This window comes from Lissotriton vulgaris, chromosome 5 (genome assembly GCF_964263255.1).
Source record: "Lissotriton vulgaris chromosome 5, aLisVul1.2, whole genome shotgun sequence".
In the NCBI taxonomy this organism is placed as follows: domain Eukaryota; kingdom Metazoa; phylum Chordata; class Amphibia; order Caudata; family Salamandridae; genus Lissotriton; species Lissotriton vulgaris.
In genome coordinates, this window is record NC_141693.1 from 1,473,209,408 (window position 1) to 1,473,236,731 (window position 27,324).

At 45.2% G+C, this 27,324-nt stretch overlaps 1 protein-coding gene across 1 annotated transcript in view; it reads right to left on the reverse strand.

Moving 5' to 3' along the window:
* Window positions 1-27,324, reverse strand: part of CDK18 (cyclin dependent kinase 18) — a 644,959-nt gene that overhangs the window by 240,004 nt on the left and 377,631 nt on the right. Inside the window, exon 5 of the mRNA XM_086923438.1 lies at window positions 9,565-9,621. Within this exon, the coding sequence (XP_086779564.1) occupies window positions 9,565-9,621 (57 nt within the window). The remainder of the gene's footprint in view (window positions 1-9,564; window positions 9,622-27,324) is intronic.

A 27,324-nucleotide genomic window follows, 5' to 3' on the forward strand; every position in this document is an offset into this window, starting at 1 on the left:
TCTGCTTTGTTAGGGGTTAAATGTGCGATATCTCCGAAGTACATTTTGTGTGGGTGTGGGCTGAATGGGTTGAGCAGATAAGCATATAATAAACAAATAGAAGAGTTGAACCTGCACTACAAATTACTCAATATTTTACCAGTTTAGATGAACGTTTTCAAACCTAATCAATTGTGTGCTGTTCTGAGACAGAACCTGCTCGTGTCCGTGTAAACAATAACCAATATGGATAAATCGGATAGTTGTCCAGGGCGGTTTAGGTATGTGCAACACTGTAGCATCATGTGGTTTAACGATCACGGTTGGCTTGCATGTTTTAGAATCAGAAGAGTAAAAAATACACATGGTTTTTGTACATGAGTTGCACAGGAGACTCTCTTGGCATGTATTGAGATACACAAATTACTTATTTATTTATGGTTCTGTTTGCACGTGGAAATGGATAATATTGGTTATTTTGTAATCATGTAAGCTGTTCCTGAAAGTGGTTTACAAGAGTAAAACAAAACATTGACGTTCATGTGTTGTTTCACATTTCCCCTGACGAAGGGTTTGGGATGAACCCGAAATGCATTGGGGAACCACAGAAGCCAAGTAAAAAGTATTTTCATTGGACTATGTATATCACTAAGAATGTGATGTATCATTAACCCCTTGGCTGCGGCGGTAATTTCGCCGCAGCGCTAGGGGGAAGAGGGGCAGCGCGGCGCCGCCATGCTCGTGACAGAACCACTCCGTCACGAGCCTCGGGCGCGCTGTGCTTGTGATGGAGTGGTTCCATCACGGGCGGCCCGCTCAATAGAACGCACACAGCGCAGGCGCAAAATCGCTGCCGCACAGGCGTGGCGGCTGGGCCGTGATGGAACCACTCCGTCATTAGCACAGCCCGTCCGTGGCTGGTGACGGAGTGGTTCCGTCACCAGCATGCAAAGGGTTAATGTATATTGTGGTCATTATAATACATTAAAAAAATTGTGTTGTAAAAAAATGAGGATTTGCAAGTATGTGTGGCTGTTCACCACAAATACATTTTTCTTAAAAACTATGCACTGCACACAAATGATATTTAATTGTGTTTGAACTCTAGTGGTCTATAAGTAGTGTGCTCTGTGGAAAGTGTACTGTTATGTACATCCATATTGCTTAGTGTTCACACAGATACGAGCAGGTCCTGTCTCAGAGAGCACACAATTGATTAGGTTTGAAAAAGTTCAGCTAAAGTGGTAAAATAATGAGTAATTTGGAGTGCAGTTTGAACTCTTCTAATTGTTTTGCTTTCGATGTATGTTCATATTTTTTTCTGCCATTTCTGTGGCATTAGTTTTCAATTTTTGCATCACTTGTTCTCCTAAAATCCATCTCGCGCAGCTGTAGCATCCGACCCTTTATGATCAGCCCATTCAAGCAGCCTTCCGCTCCCAACAAGTGGTAAAAGAGGATTATTGCACATCTTTTTGGTTAGATACATATTTCCATTAACTTGCCTGTTTTATGTTCTTGAAATGATAGTGATAATTTCCAAAGGATGGCAATGGCACTGAGACCCTGGATCTTGAGAGGGTTTATCACCCAGCATATAGGGCTTGTAGAGTTGCCTTGTAAAGGAAATCCACTGACTGGAAGGAAGATGAACTACTGCCTTTTGTTTCGGGAGCCTTCTAAATGGTCTCATGGCAGAATTTTCTTTCAGCTGACATTTAACATGAATCATAATATTTGCTGTATTCACCTCCATATCAAGGGTGGTATGGCTGGTCCGAGCATTGCTTGTTTCCAGGGATTCTGGAAGGGTTGGGGGCAGGGTGGTTTTATAGCAGTGCAGCAGTTTTAAAAGGACCTCATATCCAACAGTTTTCAGGCAGCAATAAAAGTGCCAAGATAATTCTGGTGATTAATGTACCTGCTAAAGAGAAATCCGAGTTTTGACTCTTGGCAGTGTTGATTCATCTAAGGTAGCACAGGGGGTTAATATGCCTGCTTCAAAGAACGTGTATTATGCAGATCACAGGACAGTATTTTATTTTTAATGCTCAGTGGGTACTGCTTTTGTCACAGAGATCCTTTTGTTACTGTGCAGTACATATGTCACAATCATAATCTAACACAGTGTGATATGACCTGCCATCAAAGAGCTGCATGCAAACTGTCTGGAAAAACAAATAAACCAGGCACTAACTCGCTGACCGCTTCCTCCACATGTTACTCTTAGAGGATCTCGCACTGACGTATTCTCAGCTTGTATTTCCTATATCTGTAGTATCTTATGTCGAAGTCAACTTTCTCTGACCCAAGAACTTCTCACTATCTTTGCAACCAAGGTACTGGAAATAAGTGGCTTTACAGGAGGAACCTCTATGGCTTGGTTGACTAAATTCTGTGGTATGAAAAAGGCTCATTATGCTGAATATTGTGAGAGTTAAGGCAGTTTATATGGCATGTTGTATGTCATTTTTACATGTTTGGGTGTTGATGGAAACCAGATCCCAAAGCAACTCTTGGTAGATTTCGTCAGCTTTCTCTTCACACTGCACTACCTATGTCATTATCATATGAAATCTCTTTATTGATGTCATAACTACAGTTTCACAATTGCTTCATTAACCTTCTTGCTTTCTCAAATTTGCTTAAAAGTGCATCATTTGACCATTCTTTTTTCAAAATGTTATCGAGGGGGAACCACCCCGACTCCCTTTTATGATGGCTGATCTCGCTCGCTCCCCACAGGACACGCACAACTTTTAGGCTCACCACTTTCAACTGTTGCCAACCGCCACTGCAGTACACACCACCTCGCAAATAAGTACAGGGAAAGATGTGATTGGCATGATGTTCTACCAATGGGGTAAAGGGATAACAACGTTTTCTGTGTTCGTTTTTCTAATGCTGAGGAAAAAATAAATGTGAGGATGCATTTTGTGCTAAGTAATATCATAGGCAAGAAATAATTCCCTTGACCCAAACTTGATTCAAACACAATCGTCAAACAAACCAACAAATGCTATATAACTCATAAAAAATGATATCTTATTTATTACGAAATATTCATTAAAAACTTCATTGCACATATACAAAACAAGTTAAAAAACAAATAGCACTGTACTTAAAAAGCAACAGTATCTCCTGTGAGATACGACTCCTAATCTTTCAAACAGACTTATATATACTCAAATACTTTCCAATTTATGACCAGCATAAAATGAGAGACCAAACAAATGTTTAGACATAAAACCTTATCTAATTTCAGTACATATTCAACGGAGATTATAGGATACACGGTTGATGTTCGGATCCAATCGACATTCGACTAATTAGTATCCTTCCTTGAATTATGTAATAGCAGCGTCTAAGAAATAACATAGCCAAATACCAAATGCATTGCATTGCATACACCTCGGCACCCTTCCATATGCTGCAATAATTACTGCAGAGTATGTAAGGTCATTGAGGAGTATGCATTGCTGTGCAGTGGTTTCTAAACATAGAGGGACTGTTACTCTTCCAGCCCTGTTTAGAAACCAACCACTGCAGATACATTCTGCCGGCAGAGTGGCAGAATTGATCAGTAATTCCGCATTAAAAGAATAACACAGAATTACCAAATTCCTCTGATTTCACCTTCAGAATGAAAAGTTCCACCGGGGCCTAATATTTTGTTTCAGTGTGGCAGACTGTATAAAACAAATGTACAAATGTAAAAAATATTAACCTTTCTAAACAATTTTAATTTGCATTTAAAGAAGCCAGGGCTGGTGGCTTTTTGGACTAATGTGGCCACTGTAGAGACCTGTGTTTGACTTCAAGGCCACAGGTTCTAATCTGGGTGGGTCCACTCAGCCATTCATCCTTCTGAGGTAGATAAAATGAGTTTCATTGAGTTTTATGACAATAGAGATCTGTTATTCAGTGCCAAGATACTCTTCTGGGTGAACATGTGCTTTACAAATACTTATGTTATGTTTTATAGCGCTTAGTGCCCCTGAGGAGGCGTTGAAGAACTTTACAGCAAGTAGCACACTACCTGGTAGCCCAAAATTAGAAGTCAATCCATTAGCTGTTGGGGTTAGTTTTCTGTGCTCATTCCATACATTCACTCAAGCGTCTTTGTGGTACATTATTGACATAGATGTGTTCATTAGAGGGGCTGTGAGAAGCAAAAGCTTGCTGGAATTAATAGATATTGTTATGGTTTCCAAAAAGAGCTTAAGTGTGATAGACATGACATTTAGAGTAGTTTATATGCAGAAGGGGCATGCAGAAGGTAGAAGGGAAGCAGAGGCGCATTTAAAAATGCAAGGAATGGAAATAAGTAAAAGTTTCATTGAAGGTCAATTTTTCATCTAGTATTTGAAAGAATATAGCAGGTAGACCTTTTTTGCATGCACTGTGTGGATGTAAACCTGATGAAAGAAACAGTTTTAAATTCTGCGCCTAAGTAATTAAACTTATACAATATTTCTAGAGGCACTTAGGTCCCACTGGTACTTACTTTCTGCACTGAAAAAATGAAGCCCAGAGCTTGATGGAGCCCCTTTACAAGTGTCCGTCCAAGAGTGGACATTAACCCCTTCCACACTCATGACGAGCTGGGCTCGTCATGGTGTAGCCTCCTCGTACACTGATGACGAGCCCAGCTCGTCATAAAACAATGAAGAATAGCAATTCCCAGCACAGGAGGGGAATTGCCTTAGCAGCCATGGAGTTAAGCACATCCCGTTACCGGAAATTTCAATTGGAGAACACCACCATCGCCCCACTGTATGCAATGCAAGCAATAGTTTCAATCCCAGAAAGACCCCTATGAATGCCTATTATAGCAGTATATTCAATAACGTAATGTATTATGTTTATGAAAATCATTTGCATCATACCAAACAACATATAATATAAAACATATGTTCCAAAGGTGCTCTCCCCTGCCCCCTCCCTGAAGAGCACCAGACCCCACAGAATTGACACCAAGTCCTGCAGATTGGAAGAGTTTGAGGTCAACTTGATCCTCCAGCATCCACCTTGCCTCGTAGTTACATTGTTTAGTCTCTTAAAATAATCTTACCAGACTATCGCGCTTGGAACTCTGGGATTTCTTAGTGTGTAGTAAAAACATCAACGGTTCCTGTGGATCTCTTTATATAGCATTTCGCAACTAGTTGCAGGCTGGGTAGGTCCTCTCATTTTATACAACATTCGGCCAAACTCCTGAAATGGCTGTAAAGGCATTCTTGCATGCCCGATCCTCGACATGCCCCACCGCAGCCACATCACACCCCACCTGGGAGACCTGCACTGGCTCCCTATCAGCAAGAGGATAACCTTCAAACTCCTCACCCACGCACACAAGGCACTCCACAACACCAGACCAGCGTACCTCAACAGCCAAGTAAGCCTCTACAACCCCACCCGCCAGCCCCACTCCGCAGACCGCGCACTCGCCATCGTCCCCCGCATCCGAAGAGTGGCCGCCAGCGGCAGATCATTTTCCCACCTCGCCGCAAAGACATGGAACACCCTCAATCAATCAATCAATCAATCAAGAATTTGTAGAGCGCACTACTTACCCGCTAGGGTCTCAAGGCGCTGGGGGGGTGTAGGGGCGGGGAAGGGGATGCAGCGAGTGGTCGAAGAGCCAGGTCTTGAGCAGTCTTCTGAAGGCCGGGAGGTCTGTGGTCTGACGAAGAAGGAGGGGGAGGGCTTCCAGGACTTGGCGGTGCGGTGGGAGAAGGATCTGCCCCTGGAATTGGTTCTGTGAATGCGCGGGACGGTGGCCAGGGACAGGGCGGCGGAGCGGAGGTTCCTGTTGGGTACGTAGAAGGAGTGTCTGTCGTTGAGGTAGGCAGGGCCGGTATTGTGGAATGCCTTGTGTGCGTGGATCATGAGTGTGAATGTGATTCTTTTGTCGACGGGGAGCCAGTGCAGGTCTCTTAGGTGCGGGGTGATATGGTCTCGGCGTGGGACGTTAAGGATCAGGTGTGCAGAGGCGTTCTGGATTCTCTGGAGTCTGTTGATGAGTTTGGACGGGGCTCTGGCGTAGAGGGCGTTTCCGTAGTCGAGTCGACTGCTGACGAGGGCGTGTGTGACGGTTTTCCGTGTGTCCATCGGGATCCATCTGTAGATCTTGCGGAGCATACGGAGGGTGTGGAAGCAGGAGAAGGAGACCACGTTGACTTGGTTGGTCATGCTGAGCTTGGAGTCGAGGATGACCCCTAGGTTGCGTGCGTGGTTGGTTGGTACCGGGGGGGTTTGCAGTGATGCGGGCCACCAGGAGTCGTCCCACGCTGAGGGGTTGGGCACGAGGATAAGGATCTCCGTCTTGTCCGTGTTCAGCTTGAGTCGGCTTGCCTCCATCTAGTCGGTGACGGCCTTCATGCCCAGGTGTAGGTTGGACTTGGCGGTGAGGGGGTCCTTGGTGAGGGAGAGGATTAGCTGGGTGTCGTCGGTGTAGGAGATTATGTTGAGGTCGTGTATTCTGGCGATGCGAGCGAGGGGGGCCATGTAGAAGTTGAGTTGGGCTGAGGGACGCTGCAGATGGTTTTGGTGGTTCCGGATTGGAATGGGGGGAGGAGGACTCTCTGCGTTCTGTCGGTGAGGATGAATTGGTCCAGTCCAGGGCCTTGTCTCGGATTCCTGCGTTGTAGAGGCTTGTGCGTAGTGTGTGGTGGCAGACGGTGTCGAAGGCGGCAGAGAGGTCCAGGAGGATGAGGGCCGCTGTCTCGCCGCTGTCGAGTAGGAATCTGATGTCATCGGTGGCGGCGATGAGGGCGTTCTTGGTGCTGTGGTTGCTGTGGAAGCCTGACTGGGAGGGGTCCTGGATGCTGTTGTCTTCTAGGTAGCTGGTGAGCTGTGTGTTGACGATCTTTTCCATGACTTTGCCGGGAACGGAAGCAGGGAGATGGGCCAGAAGTTATTGAGGTCGCTCGGGTCGGCCTTGGGTTTCTTCAAGAGGGCGTTGATCTCGGCGTGTTTCCAGCTCTTCGGGAAGGTGGTGGTCTCCAAGGAGAGGTTGATGATGTTGCGCAGGTGGGGTGCAATGAGGCTGTCAGCTTTGTTGGCGATGTGGTGGGGGAGCAGGTCAGACGGGGAGCCTGAGTGGATGGTGCTCATGGTCTTAGTTACGTCTTTGGTGCTCACGTTGGTCCAAGAGGCCAGGGGATCGTGGTTGGTGGAACTCGGGGTGTTCATCATGGCGGCGTCCGTGAGGTGCGTCCGAGAGTTGAAGCTGTTGTGGATGTCGGTGATCTTGCGGTGGAAGAAGGCAGCGAGGGTGTCGCACAAGCCTTGTGAAGGCAGGATGTCGTTGGTTCAGGAGCTGGGAGTGGAGAGTTCTTTCACGATGTTGAATAGCTCTTTGCTGTTGTGTGCGTTGTTGTCGAGGCGGTCTTTGAATTAGGTTTTTTTTGTGCTTCTGATGAGGTGGTGATGGTTGCGGATGGCGTCTTTGTGGGCTGTGTGGTTGGCGGGTGTTCTATCGTTGAGCCAGATATTCTCGAGTTTTCGGCAGGTGCGTTTGGAGGCTAGGAGCTCCGGGGTGAACCAGCTGGCTCTCTGGCTTGTGTCTCTGTTGGTGGGTTGTTTCATGGGTCCTACGGTGTCGGTGTAGTCCTCCATCCAGCGTCTGAGGGAGCGGGCCCCCTCCTCGGGGTCGATGGGGCTGTTCGGAGGGTTGAGTGCGAGGTGTGTTTCTAGTCGTTCCTTGGTGACTTTGCCCCAGCGTCGGCGGGGGATCTGTAGAGTGCGGTGGTGGGTAACGGGTTTATGGAAGGTGAAGTGGACGCAGTGGTGGTCAGTCCAGGTGAGCTCAGTGGCACGGCTGAAGGTGACGTGGGGGCTGGCGGTGAAGATGGCATTGAGCGTGTGGCCGGCGATGTGGGTCGGGGTAGTGACGATCTGTTTCATTCCGAGGGTGGCGATGTTGTCGACCAGGGTGGAGGAGTTGCTGTCGTTGTTGTTCTCTAGATGGTTGTCCAGGTCGCCGAGCAGGATGTAGTTCCCCCTCCACCTGCGGCAGACACAAAGACCTCCTAACCTTCAGGAGACTTCTAAAGACCTGGCTCTTCGAACAGTAACAGCTCCCCCCCAGGGCCTTGAGACCCTCACAGGTATGTAGTTCGCTTTATAAATGCTATGATTGATTGATTGATTGGTGTATATATAAAGGAGATTAATATACAGTGAAGGTGCTCCACAAAGCAAAAAAGGGTGGAACGGCACAGTGTATGTGCATTGTGATATTTGAGAGGTGATGAAAAAGTTAAACAACAGCAACTCAGAGACGTGGAGATCTTGGCAGCAATATGTACATAAATGAGAATAGATCTGTTGTTGTCTTCATGTTATGTGTTATGACAATTTCTATAGCGGACAATTCACCCGAGAGGACATCCAGGCGCTTATCCATCCTCAATACACAATCAATATTCATTTAAAATAGCACAAGCACATAAGTGTAGTCAATATTTCGACCCCAGAGCAAGCAACTTATAGAGCAGGGTATTCACCAGGACATAAATAAAGGCTGTATCATATAAAGACCAAAAAGAGAGTTATTTGGAAGTGATGAATCAATCCTAAAATTATGATAGGCCAAAAGTAAAGAGGGGTTTATCTCAGCTCCTCAAAGTGGAACTATGTGCCACTGACACTAATGAAAAAAGAAAAAATTATACGTGGACTAAAGAACAGTTATATTTAAAATAGTAATCAGTGCTACCACCAACATTTCACCAGAGGATTACTGATAACGATGTGTCTTAATTTCTAAAACAAAATAAAGCTGACATTAGGCAAATATATAGAAAGAAGTGCCTGAGTGCCGTATTTAAAGTGCTTGCCAAACTTTAGCAAAATCCGGGGTCAGCACAGATCCCCGACACCTCTGAAGAGGTAGTCAGAACGCGGAACTTACCCAGCGCTCAACCTCACTTAAGGTGAATAGAGTAAAGCGCCTCGCGCACCTGCGTGCCCTGTATAAACAGAGCAAGTCGGGTCGTCACGTACGCTGCGGATATGATCTTGGCCAGCGGCGCAAATGAAATTAAAACGCAAAATTAAAAACTAAAATAGAGGAGCCTACTAGTAACAGAACGTTTTTCTCCTTGGATGAGGGCAAACTCATGGACTAACTCTGAATAAATGTTTAAAGTTATTACAGAAGTACAAAAATTCTACTGAAAAATGCTGCTACATGGGCGGCATGAAAATAGTATTCATCCATAACAACCTTAATGTATGTTAACAAACTTGTGTTAATCTATATTGTTAACGCATATTTTGCTTGTCTAATCTTTGATGATTTGTCTTATTGGGAGTACTTAAACATCCCCCCACTAGGTGTGAAAGCTGTATGAAAAGATCCATAGGAACCAGTGTTGTTTATACTATAGATTATACTCAGGTTCTGCGGAATGCTGTCTTTCTTACCACAGAACATTTCTTCACATTGGGCAGACATGGAAAACGCCCTCTATAGAGCAGTGACGAGAAAATTGTGACTGCCAATCAGAACCACGAAAGACTAGATTTTAACTGATCCTGTTGGCTATGGCATTGTGGAAGTCGATTTTTGCTTACCTCCCCCAGTTTGTTTAACTTCACATAGGTCTCTAACTTGCCAAATCCAATGTCCGACTGCAGCAGGGAGAGAAAGAAAGGCACATGAGATACAGAAGGCCTTTGAAATGTAATTTCAAAACATATTCAAATATTGAAAAATCGTAGTGTCTGCTTGATGATGGTGCATTCCACTGACGAGGTCTTTTAGCAATTGTCATACACATCATGGTAATATCACACTTTGGTACTTGCATTATTACAACTTGTTATTACGATATTACTGAAAATTAAACTTTAAGTGCTAGATGTATGAAGCCATTTAGTAGTAGAATTTCTTGCAATTCTAAATCATTGAGCTTGCAGCTATTAAATAATTTTTTAAAATATACTAAACCTATATTGCAATTCGATTTAGGATAGCCCTTTAACTAACAAGCCTTAAAATATAAAAAGAAAACATGCCTCTTGTTAAATGATGCAATGTTGGTTCAATTGAAAACTTTTCTCCTCTAAAACAAACTGTTACATTCAAATGATATATAGTTTCGAGCCAGAAAACCCCGACCAAATGTTTTATCATGAATCCACATCTTTAAAAACGTATACTGTTCTCTATTATACAAAGTGTTCTGTAATAATAATAGACAACGATCAGAATTCTGTGGGTGTAAACAATAAATGTATGTGCATTTTAAATTTTTTTTAATTTTATTTTTCAATCACCAGGTAACATCATTAGAGCATTTCACAACATTACCATTCACATTGTTCCCAATATACATTTCAACATTTCTTGTCACAATTTATAGTCTTGTTGTGACTTTATACTTTTTCTGTGACTCTATCGGGACTCGAGATACATCCCTTTCAGATACATTGCTGTTTTCTGTCATAGCCGGCATGATTAATAAAATTACAGCCAATATGTTCAACTGTTCGTTGCATATATATGTGGACATTACACAGGGCCCTCTGTCTCAGTGTCACCTACGTTGCCCCCTGTGTCCGTCGGTTGGTCTTCCTGCTGTTTTAGCAGATAGTCAAGGAGCGGCTGCTAAAAGTCTTTGGGTCTAGAAGTCTGAAGAAGGTTTTCTTCATAAGCTCCCAGTGTCTCTCTGCAGTATGTCATGTCAGACAGCCAGTCCTTAAAGCGTGGCGGGCGTTTGCTGCCCCACTTAATTGCAATGCGTCTCTTTGCTAACAGGAGTACCACAGCCAGTAACTTGCGCCGTCTAGGTGTTTTGAGTTTTTATATACCCAATAAGCATACTAATGGCGTATTCGGGATTAGTTCAGCTAGCATAATGGTAAGTGCTTCCAGCACCTCACGCCAGTATGTCTCCAGTCGAGGGCATGCCCAGGCTTTATGTAGGAAGTCTACCTTAGGGGCCGAGCATCTATAGCAGTTGCCATCTGCTCTAAGGCCATAGCGGTACAATTTGTCCGGTGTGTAGTATGTCTGATGTATAAATCTGAAATGTATGATGCATAGATTACAGTTCGGTGTAAGCAGGTGCAGTTGAGTACAAGTGTAGTTCCAGTCGTCTTCCGAAATGGGCGCCCCAGTGGCCTCCTCCCATTGCATTAAAGCTCTGTCCGGTTCTGTGTATTGTTCAGTCTGGGACGCAGTATACAGTTTCGTCACCAGTGCCATACGTGTTGGTGCAGTGAGTAATGTTTGAAGGGCTTGCAGTGTTGTGGGTTCGGCCGGAAACATATCATATAGGTCTCTCATTGCCGCTCGTAGTCTAAAGTACGCAAACATTTTTAGTGGCGTTGGGTGTGCACTAAAGGACGGGCTCTGCATTGGAATAAATGTATTGTGCGGGAAGAGTGTGCCAAGTGTCACCAATCCCATCTCCCCCAGCACCCTCCTCATATTCTGCTCTAGTGTGACCGAGAGTTTGGGATAGTTTTCCTGGGGGAGTGCCGGCGCATAGGGGGGCAACTTCCTTGCCCTTGTTGCCAACGTATGCCATGCTCTAGAGGGGCATTTGACTGGGTGTAATATGTCGGTGGGGTAACTACCTACAGGGTCTGAGTTGTATTGCATTAGGCTTTGCGGGTGGACACTGTCCTTTTCAACTGCTATGTGCGGGATGTGGGAGTGCAGTTGCGTCCAGTAATGCGCATGCTGTGCTTGCGCACAATAATAGTACAATTGTAGGTCGGGGTGGCGAATCCTCCTTGGTGGTATGATTTTGTGAGTACCTTCCAGCTCACCATGGGCTGTTTCCCGGCCCACGTTAGTCGTTGTAGTGCTGTGCGCAACCTGGCAAAAAAAGTGTGCGTAAGCCATATTGGGATGTTCCAAAACAAGTATAGAAATCTGGGCAAAACTATCATCTTCTGGAGTGCTATTCGATCAGCCATTGATAGTGGCAGTTTAATCCACCTCTCAATCTATTCTCAATGTATTCACCGCTACTCCATAATTTTCCCTAATCACCGTCTCCGGGTCTCGGTGGATCCATATTCCCTGATACTTCACCGGGTTTATGACCCATTGCAATGGGTAGTCTAAGCTTGGTTCCGGGGTCTCCGCCGTCAAGGGGATTACAACAGATTTGTTCCAGTTTATACTAAGGCCCGAGTATTGTTCAAATTTAATGTATTCCCTGATCAGGGGATTCACATTCTTGTCTGGATATCTGGTATACAACACCATGTCATCCGCATATAGAGATATACCCACTGGGCGCAGGCTGAACTGGAGCGCCGTTTCCGGATCGTTTTGTCTGATTTTGCAAGCCAGCGGCTCCAGCGTGAGCGCAAACAAAATAGGAGACAGCGGGCATCCCTGTCTGGTTCCACGTCTAATCTTAAAGTGCTGTGAGGTAAGGCCGTTAATACGTACCCTAGCCCTAGGTTCGTTGTATAGTAGGGCGATCCACTTTAGAAACGCGGGCGGGAATCCCATCCTAGAAAGGACGGTGATCATAAAGTCCCACTCCACCGAGTCGAATGCTTTCGCCGCATCAAGAAGTGCGGCCGCCGCCGGCAGCTCGGGGTTCAGACTATGGTACATCCCGAAGATTGTACGTATGTTTTGGGCTGTGGACCTCGTGGGTATGAAGCCTGCCTGGTCGGGGAGCACTAGGAGCTTAAGCAACGGTTGTATCCGATTAGCTAGTATCTTGGCCAGTATTTTTACATCTATATTGATGAGGGAGAGTGGTCGATATGACTTGCAGTAAGTCGGGTCTTTTCCGGGTTTTGGTAGGGCTATTAGCAGCGCTTCTTGCAATGTTGGAGGGAGGGCTCCTTCTTCATAGGCTTCCTTGAACATCTGGGCCAGCTGTGGTATCAGCAGGTCCTTAAATTCTTTATAGAATTTGCCCGGTAAGCCATTTAGGCCCGGGGCTTTGTTGTTGGGCAATGAGCTAATCGCGTCTTTGAATTCGTCTTCAGTGATATGGTGCCCTAGATACTCTCTGTGGGTATCTGAGAGCCAAGCCAAGCCTATGTCATCCAGGTAGTCGTGGATATCTGGTTGTGTATGTGACATTTGTGTAGCGTATAGTGTGGAATAGTATGTGCAGAACCTGTCCAGAATGGAAGGAGTGTCGTATACGTTATCATCTTGTTCATCTGCAATGTGTGTTATAAGTGTGGTTCTTTGCTTTGGTTTGATTTTTTGTGACAGTGCCCTCCCCGTATGCCCTGGCCTTGTATTGTCTGGATAAGAACTTGATTTCTGTGTCAGCGTATTCATCTTACGTGTCGACTTTTCTCCTTATGTCTGCTAGCAGGGAGTCTTGTGAGGTATCCGCATACGCTGTTTCTAAATTCTGTATGTCCCTTTCTACCGTGGTCAGTTGTTGTCTAATATCCTTAAGGATACCTGCATGTTTGCCGATGCAGTGACCTCTTATAGTGACTTTAAAGGCCTCCCATAGCGTCCTATAGCTCTCTACTGTCCCCGCGTTAGTATGAAAAAAGTCCTCAATAGCCTGTCGCAGTTCCCCCCGAAAGACTTGATCTGACAGTGCTGTAGGTCTTAAGCGCCACGTAAATTGCCTCGGGTGTGAGTGGGAACCTCTAGGACAATCCGTACAGGGGACTGGTCGGACAGGGTCTTGGGTAGGTGTTCGATTGTTGTCGTCCACGTGCTCACCTCCTATGTGGTCAGCCAGCAGTCCAGTCTCGACCAGGTTTTGTGGGTTAGAGAGGTACAGGCTCCCTCCCGCCTCCCCGGATGCCTCAGCTGTCACACATCTACCATGGACCACTCATCTATCCCCTCCAGTATTGATCGGGCCGCGCGTCTTCCATGTCTCTCAGTTCCAGAAGCTTTTGTCTAGTAATGGGTCTAAACATGTGTTGAAGTCCCCGCCCCACATGAGTGCCTTCGGTTGCATCTCTCTAAGTTTGGATCATATGCTATCATAGAACTGTGGATCATCTAGATTAGGGCCATAAGCTGTTACAATTGTAAGATCCGTGCCCCCAAAGTTTCCCCTGAGTATGATGTATCTTCCCTGATCGTCTTTTGTCACTGTAATGGGTGTAAATGGTGTGCCACGTTTAATCAAAATTAGTACACCTCTTGCGTAATTTGAGTAAAAGGATGCCACTCGAAAATGCGCCCACCTATGCCCTATTCTACACTCCCGCTGGGGCCCAATGTGCGTTTCTTGGATACAAGCAACATCTACTTTGTGTCTATCTAGGTACGCAAGAACCTTCCTGATTTTTCGTGGATTTTGTAGGCCCCTCACATTCCATGACATAAAGGTCAATGTTCTAACTTGTTGCGTCGCGGTAGTCGTGTTGTGCATAGATGGGGTGTGCAGTCTCTGCCCGAGTCACTGTTTTAGTTTGTGCATAGTCTTGTTTGTGAATTGTGGTGTCAGCAAATGCTACCTGGTGATTTTCCAAAAAACCCACCCCTTCCCACCCCCTCCCACTTCGTCTAAAATCCCACGACAAAGACATCTCCCGCAACATTATCGTGTCTGGCTCTCCACTCCTTGCATGCATAACGTTAAACATCCCCTTATGAAGAAAAAAAACAAGTGTTATGTACACAAGTGGCCGGGAGTAGCCTGTAAGTTGTCCCCTCTACCAAGGCTCTCTGAGGGGGGGGGGCCGTCTTATCGACATTATAAGTCACTACTCTGGTGAACACCTCTATTACTAGTATCGTTATGTAGCATTTTGACACCTAACATTAAATATATTAACAACCCAAAACATATGCAGCATGTCCTTTCGCCCCAATGTGCAGTCCACTTCATCTTGCCCATGACTTATCTGAGTCGCTGGGTTGCTTCTCCGTCCGTCTGGATGGAGAGGGGTTGTTGAATCTCGGCGCATCCGGTCTGTAGCTAGCTGTCTCTTGCTTCAGGTCCCTCCTCGCCAGTTTGTCAATGACCCCAGCAACAGCTAGAGCCTCTGAGTGAGTCCCTACCAGGTCAGCGGCTTACATGATCCATATGATATGTCTCTCAGTGTTTGAGTCCCGCATCATTCCACATCCCACAATGGCCCTTGGTCCTGCTGCCTGTCTCTCGGTGACCGTTTACGTTCTCCCTTTGGTTTCCTCAGCTGCAGGTACTTCAAGAGGTCTTTAGGTTCATTGAAGACCTCCGTCGCGCCGCCGTCTGTGATCTTCATCCGGGCTGGATATAGCATGGCGTACGGGATCTGCAAATCTCTGAGTTTTTGCTTGGCCTGTGTATATTTCTTCCTCGCTTCTTGGACGGCCTGCGTAAAATCGGGGTATAAAGCTATGTCTATTCCCTCATGTTGCAAGGTGCCCAATTCTCGGGCCTTCCGCAGTGCTGCATCACGGTCCCAGTAGTTTAGCAACTTGGCTATGATGGGCCGTGGCCTAGTGCCCACTGGTGGCTTAAGGGCTAGGGACCTGTGCGCCCTTTCGATCAAGAACACCTCCGAGAATGTCTCTCTGCCCAATAGCGTTATCAAAAGGTGTTCCACATATTTCTCCATTGGGCCTGTGTTTGTCGTTTCCGCAATTCCCATAATTCTGATGTTGCTTCGCCTTGAGCAGGCTTCCAAATCCTCCGCCTTGGCGGTCAGCTCAGCCAGCTGTTTGTCTACTCCGGATTGTTTTGCTGTAGTTTGGTTAGTTGTGTCTTCCAAGTACGATATCCTACGCTCGGCCATGTCTATCCGCTCTGTGTGCCTGTCGAGCCGTTCAGACATGGGGTCAGCTCTGTGTGTAAGATTGTCGATTTTACCGTCTATGTTCGTCAGTGCCGTTTGAATCGTGAGGAACATTGATTGTATATTGTCCGCAGTGAGTCCCCCTATGGCCTGCGCAGGTGGCGTGGCTGTCTGGTGTTCTTCAACCGCATGTTCTGGTGTTTTTTTGGATTGATCAAAGTTTATTTTAGGCTGGTTCTTATCTGGCTTACCCATTTTCCCCCCAAGGTGGTCTATTGCTCTGCGCAGTCACCGGTTCCGGCTCCCCCACCGCAGGCAGTCGGGTGTGCGCAGTTTGAGCTCAGGCGAACGTGGGCCTTGGTATATTCAGTATATCTGCCTTTGTAGATTTTCCAAGGGCCCTCTGTCTGGCGCAGCTGACACCATCTGCACTGAGCCTGTCTCATCAGCAAATTGTCTAACTAGTTCTTCGCTATTTCACCAGGCTGCGGCGTGTGTCTCCTCATTGGTCTTTGGGTCTGTACCGCGCACTTTCTCCGGCTCCGCAGATCCTTCCACCCTCATCGGCTTGAATCTGGTCTTGGGCCTGGTAGCAAGCACCCTCGGGTCACCTTCTATGCATCGCTTCGTGTCGGGGCACCAGGCCTCTCCAATTGGGGGGTTTAGTCTATCACCGGACAGTGTCTGCCTTTGGGGGTCGCACTCCGGTAGGTCCCCGATTGTGCTGTACTTATGCTGCGTCCCGACCCCGCTGTGTCATTTTCGGACCCGCAGGCTGCCCAGAGTGTTCGTGGCCGCCTCTCGCCACCTCTGCTATCCAAAGCGTGCCTGCTATTTGTGCCTCTGCCGACTGTGGGTTCTGAACGCAGGGATGAGCCTACCTCACATTTACCGCCCTGCTCCCGAGGCCCCCCAGCCGGTGTTCGGCGTCTCTGCGGGTGGGCGGGGCTTCGCGATCCCGTCTACGTGCTCTGCGTCTCGGCGTGGCTTCTTACCCCAGGTCGGTGCGGCCGCTATGCCGTCTCCGCGCAGGCCTCTGCAGTTCCCGGTCGCGATTTTCAGCGTTTTGACATTCCGTGGGGCACCAAAGTCTCACCGATGGCAGGTTTTATGTCAGGCAGTCTATATCTGCGATCATTTGTATTATATTCACTTTTTGTAGTGCAGGATGAGGATGATATTGACGGGCGCCCGGAGGAGCTCGCTCAGTGTGCGGCCAATACGGTCCTCAGCTAGCTCCGCCCCCAAATGTATGTGCATTTTAAGAGACGATCTACTCCAAGTTTTCTTGGTACCCTAAGAAAAGCAGTGATGGTGTTAGTCATACACATTTTGTGCACTTTGGGCATGAGAATACAGTTAACTCTCAATGCATTGTGTTTGATGTGGTACGTAGGAACTTTGACAAGTTGGAGATGGGAACCAGAAAGCACACTGGAAGTTGAAACACCCAAGGTGAATGTTTATTTTACATACATAATGATCCATATCCTTAAAAATAGGTTGGTGCCTAGCTTTTTAGTAGATAAACTGAAAAGCAAAGGATGTTCATGGTTACATATGTTAGTAAATTACTGCGGTGCCTCCAACCACTCGATCGGGAGCTACCACAAGATTCCAGACCTCTTCAGAGGAGCTCACAGACTTGAGTTTATTTCAAACTAAGTACATGGTCACATTTAAGCTAAGGGAAAGGCTGTGTTTATTTTACAGTATTATCATCAGGCTGCAGATTGCAGGGTCTAATAATGCGCAGTGCTAGGTCAGATTTATGACCCAGGGTGGGACACAGAGGTGAGAAACTGAAGCACTGAGGTATTCAACTCTTAAATAAAAGTCCATGTGAACTCAATTCCTGAGCGTGAGAACAATATTATGTTTCTGAAAGCTTTTAAAGTGGAGGAAATTAAAAGTTACCTTAAAATTACTTTTCATTTTAATTTTCTCCCATTTGCTTCTAATGGCCAGTAGACACCGCGCCATATGTAGCAGTGAAAAATACAGTCTTTTTTAAATTGGAGAAATTTAAAGTGCAGAAACTTTTCCATATTTGGAACATTTTTGCAGAGCATCTTTTTGCACATTACATTTCTCCTATTTAAAAAATAGTTATGTGACTGAATTATACATGTAACAGTGCCGCATATGACAAAAGGTTTGTCCTGTGCCACAAATACATATGACACAGGCTGTCAGTCACTCGTACACATATATCCCATTCATACACACACATGTTTATACATCTCCAAAGACCACTGACACATGGAAGCCCTGTCATAGTGCCCCTAGTCAAAGTATTTCTTTTCAAACCATAGTATCTGGCTCTTTTGGACATTAGCCTTAAGGTCAATGAAGTGTCTGGTAACAAAGCATGCGTTGTTTAGGCTTCAGTAGCTCACTGTGAATTTCACTGATCAGAAGCAGCTCTCACTACAGAAAAGGTTGGAGACTAAAGTGTGCCCCATGGGTCTGATGTGCAAATAAAAGTGTAAAAGAACGTGTGGGGAGTTACATTTTCATTTGACCATACATTTGCCCTTTTTGCAATTCGGAATCATTCCCAGTGGCACACCTGAAAATCTTTGCCACCCACAGTATTCTAGGTCTACTATTGTAAATATCATGTGGTCCTCATTTACCCAGTGTGTAACTGTGCAATTTTTGCAGCCTTAGGTAAAAAAAATAATAAATGTCTTCCTTTGGAAACACTTACCATCTGGAGAAACATCAAATCCCAGTTTAGAGGTGATTCTTTTCAAGTCACAACCTAAAATGAGATTTACCCCAGCCTTTTTATGGAGTAAAACTGCAACCATTTGTGAAAGGTTGTGGGTGTTCTCAAACCTAGAAGGCAATCCATGCCATGTTTTGCCCATATCCCATTCTCTCCTTGGGATTTTCTTATGTATTATTCTGTTCACACTTGGCAGGCAGGTTCCAAGGGGCGGGTCCTCCGTAACAGAGGAGGAGCATCGACCCACAGCCCATGCCAGCAGACCATAAATAAAATTATAATAACACAATGTTATTATCACTTTATTTATGCTGCCTGAGCCTCGCAAACAAGAGGTATAGGGCGGAGAGGGGCTGGGCATGTCAGGGAAGAGGAGTAGTGTGCACTCATAAGTACGCATGTGTGTTTGGCCGACCGTTCTAGGCCAGCCAAACACCACATATGCACACTTATGTTTCTCCAATCGGCTGTGATACACAGCCAGTTGGAGAAAAGCCACAAGTTCCAATTAACCATCTGAGCAGCAAACGAGCCTGCTCAGACCAATTTTGGCACTGCTCTCATGTGAGTGAAGCAGCTGGATTGGGTGTAGAGCCTGTGCCCTGAGGGCCCATCTCCTTCTGTCCAGCCGACTAGAGGAGCATCGAGGAAAGCGTCAGCAGGAGTGGAGCAGCAGGTAAGTCTTTTACATTTTTGTTACTTTTATTTTGCCCCCTCAACAGCAAACTGCCCTCTCCACCCACGGAGCCATACCACTTTAGGTAGGCGGCAGCCGCCACTGTAGGTTCCAAGCCCTGAGACACAGACAAATTGTGAAGTGTGATTTGAGGTAGGAAATAGGACAATACGTTTATCCACAAGCAGTAACTTCCCCTTGAAGAAACAAAATATATATACATGTGTAAAACCATATTGGCACCATATTCACCTATGCAGAATCTTACACCATTGTGCAAAATGTGCATGAGTTAGTTCTATGCATTCGTAGTGCCTAAAAATCCTTTCACAGTGGTATATTTTATAGAGTACTCTTGGGGCACTTTGTGAATCCAATAACAGTCATAAATACACTCCAATCGAAGGGGTAATCCTATAGAAACTGATTTCTGGCATTTAGATTTATGCCTTTATAACTTGAACCTTATCCTTCTATTCAGTGATACATAGTCTAAAGAATTTTATCTACTGAGAGAATATTGGGTCATATAAAAGTGCAGCTACTAGTGCAAAGTAAGTACTTGTGAACTGCCTCTTTGGATACCTTTGCAGCACCTGGATATCCTCACGAATCATTACCCGTGCTCTACAAATTCACATACCATAACGTAACATAGCATCTTTTCTCCTATATTTTTCCATCTTATTGTATTTTCTTTTCCTCACGTTTCATATTTTCTCTTTCTTCTTATTTAAAAGTAATTGACTATAACTGAATTTGACTCACCATTAGATTCCCCATTAGGTTCACTGATACTCAAAGCTATGGGAAGCACTATACTAAAACTGATAACATATTATCTCTTCTATGGAGTAACAGCTACATAAACCATTTATTAAAAACGGCTCCTCCATGGCTTTGGATCAACAAAATGATGACACATCTATTGACTTATGGATTTTCACATATTTATTAAAGGGAAAAAAATACTGTGGATTAAATGTACACAAGACTGAAATTTTGATATCTTTTGACCTTGTTTAGCAAAGTAAGCTTTTTATACAGTAGGTGGCAACATAAATGCTAATAATCATTCAATAGAGAGTGTGGTGACTTGGTGGTAGGAGTTGAGAGTACACTCTAACAGTCTGTGCTTTTTAGTTGTCTTGTACCTGTTGGGATTCACCTCACCTATAGAAGAAGATTCAGACCCTCAAGCGGCCATTCAGGAAGTCCAGCCTGACAAATAACTACCTGTGAAACCCATGCTTGCCATCCCTTCAGAATGGTACCATACAAACATATTGCTGCTAATGTTTTGACGGCATCTTAGACATCAGATTGGAATTTTACGTATATACTTTTAATAAGCTTTTTTATTATATTTAGTCAATTTGTAATATAGACTTCTTGGTGGACCACTTGCGATAATCATTCAATACCTCTTTAACGATGAGGGAAAGACCAGTGCGCACAGTGAGTTAATTTATAATTTTGACCATTTTCACTTAAGCCTTCCTGCATTCAACTCCTCGTGGCCCACTGTTAAGCCACTGAACGCACAATATAAACCACCATATAGAAGGAGCGCCAATGTAGTAACAATTAAATATTGAAGTCCATAAATAATCCAGTTCACTGCAAGCTTCCTTTTTTACTGTATCCAGTCTTTTATTGATATACGTTGACTTTTACTTTTTCATCTTCTTTTTAATTAAAAAATAGTTCTTCAAGAAGACATTCACAGAATATATTATTAAACATAAATTCCACAGCCTACGCGTTTCGTCCCTCATGGGACATCATCAGGGCTTTAAAGAAAAAAAACATAATAAGAAATTCTGTACTCCGATGCCTTGCTTCGACAAATGCTTAATAGGTTTCTAGTTTTCTATGTCTACACCGAAACAAACTGTAAATACAAATGTTTAGTGAAGCTTAAGCCTGCCTATATACCACACTAGTAAATGATTTTTACATTCATGTACATGCCTATATAACAATCTGCTTCACCATTAGTCCTTAACAAACCAACAAAAAGGTGGGAAATACAAATCATGATCTACATTAAAACAAATTTCTAAAAACAACTTCATCAAACACATTTAATACTGCTTCTTAACCCAGAATAGCCCTTTAAATTACTATTCAAACTTTGTACCTTCAAAAATTGATTCATCCTTAAATGGATTGAAAATATGTGTATAATATCTGTCGGTTTATCCTTCTGTTCCTAATTTCTATTCCCGATCTTGAATCCAACTGTACCACTCTCTGTGAATACAAAGCTTTCCATAGGGTTAATGGGAAATGGATTTCCTATTTCCCACACTAAACATGTTATCATGTTTAGTCATATGCCTTCTATGATCTCAAACTGAGTCTTTAATATGATACATTTATATTATGGGCTTCATCCCTTCTTTATTCATTGTTACCCCATCAATTCAATGTTTCACTGGTACCAATTATATTCAAATGAAACTAAATTATAATCAACCCATATTACTTTAATGAGATTTAAATGCTCCTTGTTCACGTCCTTAGTTAACTCACCTAAATTGAGGCTACTTCTGATGTTCCACCATACATAATCATAGTTTTCTTTATAAAAAACGAAGGGGCATATTATCAAGAAAGGGCGTTACATTATCGCCGCTTTTATCGGCAGGAAACTGCCGATAAAGCGGCGATAATGGGCTTGATAATATGCTCTATTGAATTCCAATCGAAGCCCATGTTAAATGTCTTGACATCTAACATGGGCTTCGATTAGAATTCATTGAGCATATTATCAAGCCCATTATCGCCGCTTTATCAGCAGTTTCCTGCCGATAAAAGCGGCAATAATGTAACGCCCTTTGTTGATAATATGCCCCGAAGTGCCTCTATCTGTGAAAAAACAAGCTATTGTGAATGTTATGTAAGATGCTTTTATCTCCTAACTTGACTCACCACCCCCTCTTGAGACAATCCTCTCACCTCTCATTGACGATGATATTCTTAGTGAGTCTCCTCAATTAATGTTCAATCTTCTTAAATCTTAATGTTGAATTCCAAACCACCTGTAATGTGCAAGGAGACAGCCCTTTCAGGCACCAGCCACCCATATACCATATTAATTAATTGTTCCACTCTTAACTCACTCACCTCAATAAGTCCAATCTCATAGAACTATGGTCCAAATACATCCAATCTCTGATTCAAATTATCTTGTTATTTGTCAATAGCGTCCCATCTGTATTCAAAATACATAGCCCTTAATACTATGCTTGTCCCTTAGTCCGATATCAGGAAATAGTAAATCTCGTGTTTTAGATAGCTCTCCACCCCTCACCTTTTAAAAGCTTCATTCGCCGTGTATCCTCCTTCTTCAACAGCCTGCCCCGATAAATCCCACTGCGAATGCTAGCCTGGGACATTACCATTTTTAAATCCCTATCATCCATTCGTAATCCCACAATTCAAGTCCTAGTTTCAGATAATTACTCCGCCCCTGCACTCATCTCGGTCTGCTACACAGTGCATCTGGTATCCTTTCCATTAGGTACCGGAAATCCATAGTAATTTATCCAGGCCTCTTCCTTCGTCCAATCCCATTCACATCTTTCAAGCCTTCAACCATTTTCCTCTCTGGTCCGACCCTTTTACTGTTTACCAGGACCATCTCTTGCCCTGCCAATCGTGTTGAACCTAATGTTTTTGCCTCACCCAATCATCTTGTCATATCCCTCAACCTGTCTCCTCGCATTTTAAACATACCCACACGTCTCGCTCTAATTATCCCAATTCTCAAAAGCCCTGTGTGTGTTTATTTTCCCACAGTTTTGAACAAATTTGGCAATTATTAAACAGCCCCGTACACTTTATCACGACTATCTTTCACCCCGCTTCTTCCTATTCCACGCTGCATTGAAAAACGTCAACCTTCCACTTTACCATTTTGTCGCACAGTTTTGAACAAATTTTGTCATTATTACACATGCCCGAATGTTATATCACGATTGTCTTTCACACCATTTCTTCTTATTTCTAGCCTACCTTAAAAAACCTCAGCCTTTCCCATACCTAGTCGATAAGTCCAAACAAAAGACAATACTTGTAGTCTCTATTGCTTTCTGTATGAATTCCTTTGCCCACGGAGGTGTGTGCGGTGCTCTGACATGCTATGTCAAAAAACTAAAACCAATTCTATCTAATAATCGTCATGCTCTCTACATCTCCTATTAATGAGTATCTATGTCCATCCTTTCTGCTGTGCATTATGCTAACGCTACTGCGAGCAGTATCAAACCAAAACCAATTCTATCTAAAAATCGTCATACACTCTACATCTCCTATCAATGAGTACCTATCTCCATCCTTTCTGCTGTGCATTATGCTAACACTACTGCGAACTGTCTCAAAGGTGACATTCACCATAAGAACTATAAATGTGAAGTTAGTTACACAATATTTGTTAATCCAATCCCTAGTTTTTAACCCTTCACTCCACTTATACAAAGAGTACCTGAGTTCAGACTTTATGAAAAACACAAATGTAACCATTATAATCTGTTCACAACTCAATATTACTCCAGAAAATAGTGCAGTTCAGAATCACTATTCAATCCCAAAGTAACTGTTCTACAACGACTGATCCACCTTGCTTCCTGTTTTCTAATTATGAGTTCCCAGTCACCTCCTCTGGTCCTAGGAACTATTTTCTGTATTCCATGAAACTTGAACTCTTTTAATGTGCTATGCTTTTCCATTATGTGCTGGTAAATGGGTGATTTGAAATCTTGATTTACTATAGTCCATGTGTGCTCCTGAATCCTGATTTTTGGATTTCGTTTAGTGCTACCAATGTAGATTTTACTACATTCACATTGTAATAAGTAAATAACACCCATACTGTTACAATTGATAAATACATTAATTTGATAGCACCTGTCTGTATTGTAACACAACTCTTTAATTCGATTGATGCCCATGTTACAAATACTGCAGACCTATTGCGACCTATAGCGACCCTTGACCCTTGACCCTTCCTGGTAGGTCACCCCCCCTCCGCACAGCACCGCCTGTGTGTCCCTGCCCCAGCTGCCGCTGCTGAGGAAGTTCAAGGCCTGTAAGTTAGTATCACCAGCTGTATTGTATTGCCTTACTGTTATTCAGTGTCTACTGTTGTCTGTCCTCCCCCGCTGCCTGTACTTGGTCTGTGCCCGTATTTTCTTCTGTTCCCCTCGCTGTCCCTGTGTTTCTCTGCCCGTTTTGATTTCTGCCCCCCCTCGTTGCCCCTGTCATTCTGTGCCAGTTTTGCTTCTGTCCCCCTCGTTGCCCCCGTGATTCTGTGCCAGTTTTGCTTCTGTCCCCCTCGTTGCCCCGTGATTCTGTGCCCATTTGCTTCTGTCCCCCTCGCTGCCACTGTGATTCTGTGCCCGTTTTGCTTCTGTCCCCTTCATTGCCTCTGTAATTTCTGTGCCCTTTGCCTTCTGTTCCCTCGTCTTCCATCACCGCTCCCACTCCCACTCCAGCCACTGCGTCTCCGCCCCCTGACTGCCCAATTACTGCTCCTGCCTCCTGTCTCCCGCCTCCCAGGTGCTACTCCCTCCCACCTCGACGCCAAGACCTGGAACACCCTCCCCACCGACCTACGGCAGACCCAAGACCAACTGGCCTTCAGAAGACTCCTCAAGACATGACTCTTTGATCAGTAGCAGTAGCAGCATTCCTACTCCCCCCCTAGCGCCTTGAGACCCTTGCGGGCATGTAGTGCGCTCTATAAATGAACTCATTGATTGATTGATTGAACATCATTTTGATTTAAGTATTCAAAACATTCAGTCAAATCATTCTTTGTTCCTCTCCATAACAATAGAATATCATCTATAAAAAGACCCCAAAAAAGACGAAGTCTGTCCATTTTGCTGCTCCTTCTCAAACCAACCTATGAATAGATTGGCGTAAGAAGGAGCAAACCTGGAGCCCATTGCTGTCCCTTATCTGGTGGAACCATTTATCTTGGAAAAGGATAAAATTGTTTTTCAAAATGATCGAGCTCATCTCTACAAGCATTTTAGAGTGGTCATGCAAACTCGCACTAAGACTACCTAGAAAATAGTTCAGAGCTTGTACCCCCTTATCATTATGTATGCAAGTATATAATCCGACCACGTCTAGTGAGACCAGACTCATGCCTGGTTTCCACTTCATATCCTGTAACTTGTTTAAAACATCCATTGTGTCTCTCATATATATATATATATATATATATAGGATTACCACCAGAGGTTTTAAAAACAGATCCATGAATTGTGTTCTCTCACACTTCCAATGCTGGAGACTATCAATCAATCAGTCACTTGTAAAGCGCACTACATACCCGTGAGGGTCTCAAGGTGCTGGTAGGGGGGCGCTACTGGTCGAACAGCCAGGTTTTGAGTAGCCTTCTGAAGGTCAGCAGGTCTTGGGTCTGTCATAGGCTCAGTGGGAGGGTGTTCCATGTCCTGGAGGCGAGGTGGGAGAAGGATCTCCCGCCGGTCGTTGTTCTTCGGATGCGCAGGACAGTGGGGAGTGCGAGGTCGGTGGAGCGGAGCTGGTGGTTGGGGGTGTAGAAGGAAAGTTGTCTGTTGAGGTAGACTGGGCCGGTCTTGAGGAGTACCTTGTGTGCTTGGATGAGGAACTTGAAGGAAATCCTTTTGTTGACGGGCAGTCAGTGCAGGTTTTTCAGGTGGGGGTGATGTGGCCGTGGCGTGGTACGTCGAGGATCAGTCGTGCTGAGGCGTTTTGGATGCCTTGCAGTCGTTTGATAAGCTTGGCCGGGGCTCCCGCGTAGAGGGCGTTTCCGTAGTCAAGTCTGCTGCTGACGAGGGCCTGGTTGACTTTCCTTATTGTGTGTGTCAGGATCCACCTGTAGATCTTGCGGAGCATGCAGAGGGTGTTGAAGCAGGAGAAGGAGATGGCATTGACTTGCTTGGCCTTTGAGAGAGTTCAGTCGAGGATGATTTCCAGGTTGCGTGAGTGGTCGTTGGGTGTCGGCCTGCCCCCAGTGCCGTCGGCCACCAGGAGTCATCCCAGGCTGTAGGGTTGGAGCTGAGGATGAGGACCTCTGTCTTGTCCGAGTTCAGCCTCAGATGGCTGGTCTTCATCCAGTCGGCGACGGCCTTCATTTCTTCGTGGAGGTTGGCTTTGGCGGTGATGGGGTCCTTGGTGAGGGAGAAAATCAGTTGAGTGCCGTCGCCGTAGTAGATTATGTTGAGGTTGTGCTGTCAGGCAACGTGTGCGAGCGGGGCCATGTAAATGTTGAACAGCGTTGGGCTGAGGGAGGATCCCTGGGGAACGCCGCAGATGATCTCGGAGGCTTCGGAACGGAATGGGGGGAGGTGGACGCTCTGGGTTCTTCCAGAGAGGAAGGAAGTGGTCCATTCCAGGGCCTTGTCTCGGATTCGTGTGGCGTGGAGGCGTGCATGTAGTGTGCGGTGGCAGACGGTGTTGAAGGCAGCAGAGAGGTCCAGGAGGATGAGGGCTGCGGGCTCACATTTGTCCAGGAGGGTACTGATGTCGTTGGTGGCGGCAACGAGGGCAGTCTCGGTGCTGTGGTTGCTGCAGATCCCTGACTGGGAATGGTCCACAATTCTGTTTTCTTCGAGGTATCGGGTTAGCTGTTTGTTGACGATCTTCTCGATGACCTTGGCCGGGAATGGGAGCAGAGATATGGGCCGGAAGTTCTTGAGGTCTCTTGGGTCTACCTTGGGTTTTTTGAGTAGGGTGTTGATCTCGACGTGTTTCCAGCTCTCTGGGAAGGTCACGGTCTCAAGGGAGAGATTAATGACGTTGTGCAGGGGGGGTGCGATGGAACTGCCTGCTGTGTTGAAGATGTGGTGCGGGAATGGGTCTGACAGTGAGCTGGAGTGGATTGTGCTCATGGTTTTGATGGTGTCATTGATGCTCACATTGGCCCAGGCTAGCAGGGGGTCGTGGTCGATGGTGTGCAGAGAGTCTGTTGTGTTGCTGTCTGTTGGGGCTGTCTGGGTGACGAAGCTGTCATGTATGTCTGCTATCTTGCGGTGGAAGAAGGTGGCGAGGGAGTCGCACAGGGCTTGCGACGGCGGGATGTCGTTGGTGTTGGAGGTGGGGTTGGAGGGTTCCTTCACGATGTTGAAGAACTCTTTGCTGTTGTGTGCATTGTTGTTGAGGCGGTCCTTGAATGAGGCCCTCTTGGCGGCTCTGATGAGTTGGTGGTATCTGCAGGTGGCATTCTTGTGGGCTG